At 50.2% G+C, this 2,508-nt stretch overlaps 1 protein-coding gene across 1 annotated transcript in view; it reads left to right on the top strand.

Moving 5' to 3' along the window:
• Positions 1-77: 77 nt before the first annotated feature.
• Positions 78-2,508, top strand: part of LOC122545822 (OTU domain-containing protein 5-A-like) — a gene marked incomplete at both ends in the record, with an annotated part of 3,903 nt that continues 1,472 nt past the window's right edge. The window contains one exon of the mRNA XM_043684726.1: positions 78-272. Within this exon, the coding sequence (XP_043540661.1) occupies positions 78-272 (195 nt within the window). The remainder of the gene's footprint in view (positions 273-2,508) is intronic.

The raw sequence follows: 2,508 nt of genomic DNA, 5'->3' as shown, positions 1-2,508 counted from the left end.
GCCCTCTCTCTCGCTCTCGTGTGTGCCCATTCTCTCGCGTGCTCTCTCGCTCTCGTGCGTGCTCATTCTCTCGCGCTCTCTCGCAGTCTGCTGACCAGTCGCTGATGAAAAATGCGATCAAGACGTCGGAGGAGTCGTGGATCGAGCAGCAGATGTTGGAAGATAAGAAGCGAGCGACGGACTGGGAGGCCACAAACGAGGCCATCGAGGAGCAGGTCGCTCGCGAGTCCTACCTCCAGTGGCTGCGGGATCAGGAGAAGCAGGCCCGACAGGTGACCCTTGACTCTGTCCACACCCTGCTGCAGATTACCGCCAGGACTGCACCCTGCCCCGTTTACTGATCCGTGTCACTGTTCGGGATTTATTCAGCACGGTGTCTGGCTGGATCACTTTGTTTAGCAAGCGAAGGGTCAAAGCCACATGTGTTCTGTGCTAAGGGCAATGAGTCGTGCGTCTGAGTCACAGACAGCACAGAAACAGACCCTTCGGTCCGACTCGTCCGTGTTGACCCAGATATCCTATCCTAATCCAGTCCCATTCCCCAGCCCTTGGCCCATCTCCCTCCTAAACCCTTCCTATCCATGCCTCCCGTCCAGGTGCCTTTTGTCATTGTACCAGCCCCCACCACTTCCACTGGCAGCTCGTTCCACACACGCTCCACCCTCTGCGTGAAAATGTTACCCCTCAGGTCTCTTCTACCCCCCCTCACTTTTAAACTTACGCCATTCTAGTTCTGGACTCCCTCACCCCAGGGAGAAAAGACCTTGTCTATTTACCCTTTCCATGTTCCCCTCATGATTTTATAAACCTCTAGTTCTGGACTCCCCCCACCCCAGGGGGGGAAATGTCTTGTCTATTTTACCCTCTCCATGCCCCCTTCATTTTATAAACCTCTAAAAGATCATCCCTCAGACTCCGACGCTCCAGGGAAAACAGCCCCCAGTCTCTCCATCCTCTCCCTGTAGCTCAAACACTCCAACCCTGGCAACATCCTTGTCTTTGCTGAACCCTTTCAAGTATCACAACGTCATCCTTCCGATAGGAAGGAGACCAGAGTTGAACGCTGTATTCCAAAAGCGGCCTCACCAACACAGCTTCAACATGACCTCCCAACGTCTCCTGTACTCAATGCTCTCTGTCGCTGCTATCCAAGGAGGCAGTGTTAGATAAACAGCTTGTGAGTAAAAGATCCCGTAGGACACAGCAATCACAACACAGTTTAAGACTTGAACATTGGTTCTGAGGGTGAGAAACCGGAGTCAGGGCCAACCGTGCCAAACTTATTTTTGAATTAAAAAAGCGAAAGATTCTGAAACCAGAGCAGAAGTTGCTAGGAGAGAGCAGTGGGTAAAATATGGCGGTGAAGTGTTTCTGCACCCTTTTCACATTTCACAGCATCTGTCCTATAGCAGGGAGGAGGTGTCATTAAACTCTCAAGAGCCCAGAGAAGATTGGCAGGGATGTCAGAGGGTTTGAGCTATGGGGGAGAAGCAGCGACTGAGGGGGTGACCTTTTACTGGGGTTTATAAAATCGTGAAGGGCATGGTGAGGGGAATAGTTGAGGGATTTTCCCGGGATAGGGGAGTCGAACACTCGAGGGGTATCAGCTCTGGGTAAGGGTCACTCACCGTGTAACCGTACAGAGTCAGGGTTTATTCAGCAGGGTAAGGGTCACTCACCATGTAACTGTACAGAGCAGTGTTTATTCAGCAGGGTAAGGGTCACTCACTGTATAACCGTACAGAGTCAGGGTTTATTCAGCAGGGTAAGGGTCACTCGCTGTGTAACTGTACAGAGCAGTGTTTATTCAGCAGGGTAAGGGTCACTCACTGTAACTGTACAGAGCAGTGTTTATTCAGCAGGGTAAGGTTCACTCACCGTGTAACTGTACAGAGTCGGTGTTTATTCAGCAGGGTAAGGGTCACTCGCTGTGTAACTGTACAGAGTCAGTGTTTATTTAGCAGGGTAAGGGTCACTCACCGTGTAACCGTACAGAGTCAGTGTTTAATTCAGCAGGGTAAGGGTCACTCACTGTGTAACCGTACAGAGTCCGTGTTTATACAGCAGGGTAAGGGTCACTGTGTAACCGTACAGAGTCAGGGTTTATTCAGCAGGGTAAGGGTCACTCACTGTGTAACCGTACAGAGTCAGTGTTTATTCAGCAGGGTAAGAGTCACTCACTGTGTAACCGTACAGAGTCAGTGTTTATTCAGCAGGGTAAGAGTCACTCACTGTGTAACCGTACAGAGTCAGTGTTTATTCAGCAGGGTAAGAGTCACTCACTGTGTAACCGTACAGAGTCAGTGTTTATTCAGCAGGGTAAGAGTCACTCACTGTGTAACCGTACAGAGTCAGTGTTTATTCAGCAGGGTAAGAGTCACTCACTGTGTAACCGTACAGAGTCAGTATTTATTCAGCAGGGTAAGGGTCACTCACTGTATAACCGTACAGAGTCAGTGTTTATTCAGCAGGGTAAGGAACACTCGCTGTGTAACCATACAGAGTCAG

This window comes from Chiloscyllium plagiosum, unplaced genomic scaffold (genome assembly GCF_004010195.1).
Source record: "Chiloscyllium plagiosum isolate BGI_BamShark_2017 unplaced genomic scaffold, ASM401019v2 scaf_87450, whole genome shotgun sequence".
Taxonomy (NCBI): domain Eukaryota; kingdom Metazoa; phylum Chordata; class Chondrichthyes; order Orectolobiformes; family Hemiscylliidae; genus Chiloscyllium; species Chiloscyllium plagiosum.
The sequence above is the reverse complement of the archived record's forward strand: the minus strand, read 5'-3'. Positions and strand labels throughout refer to the sequence as shown.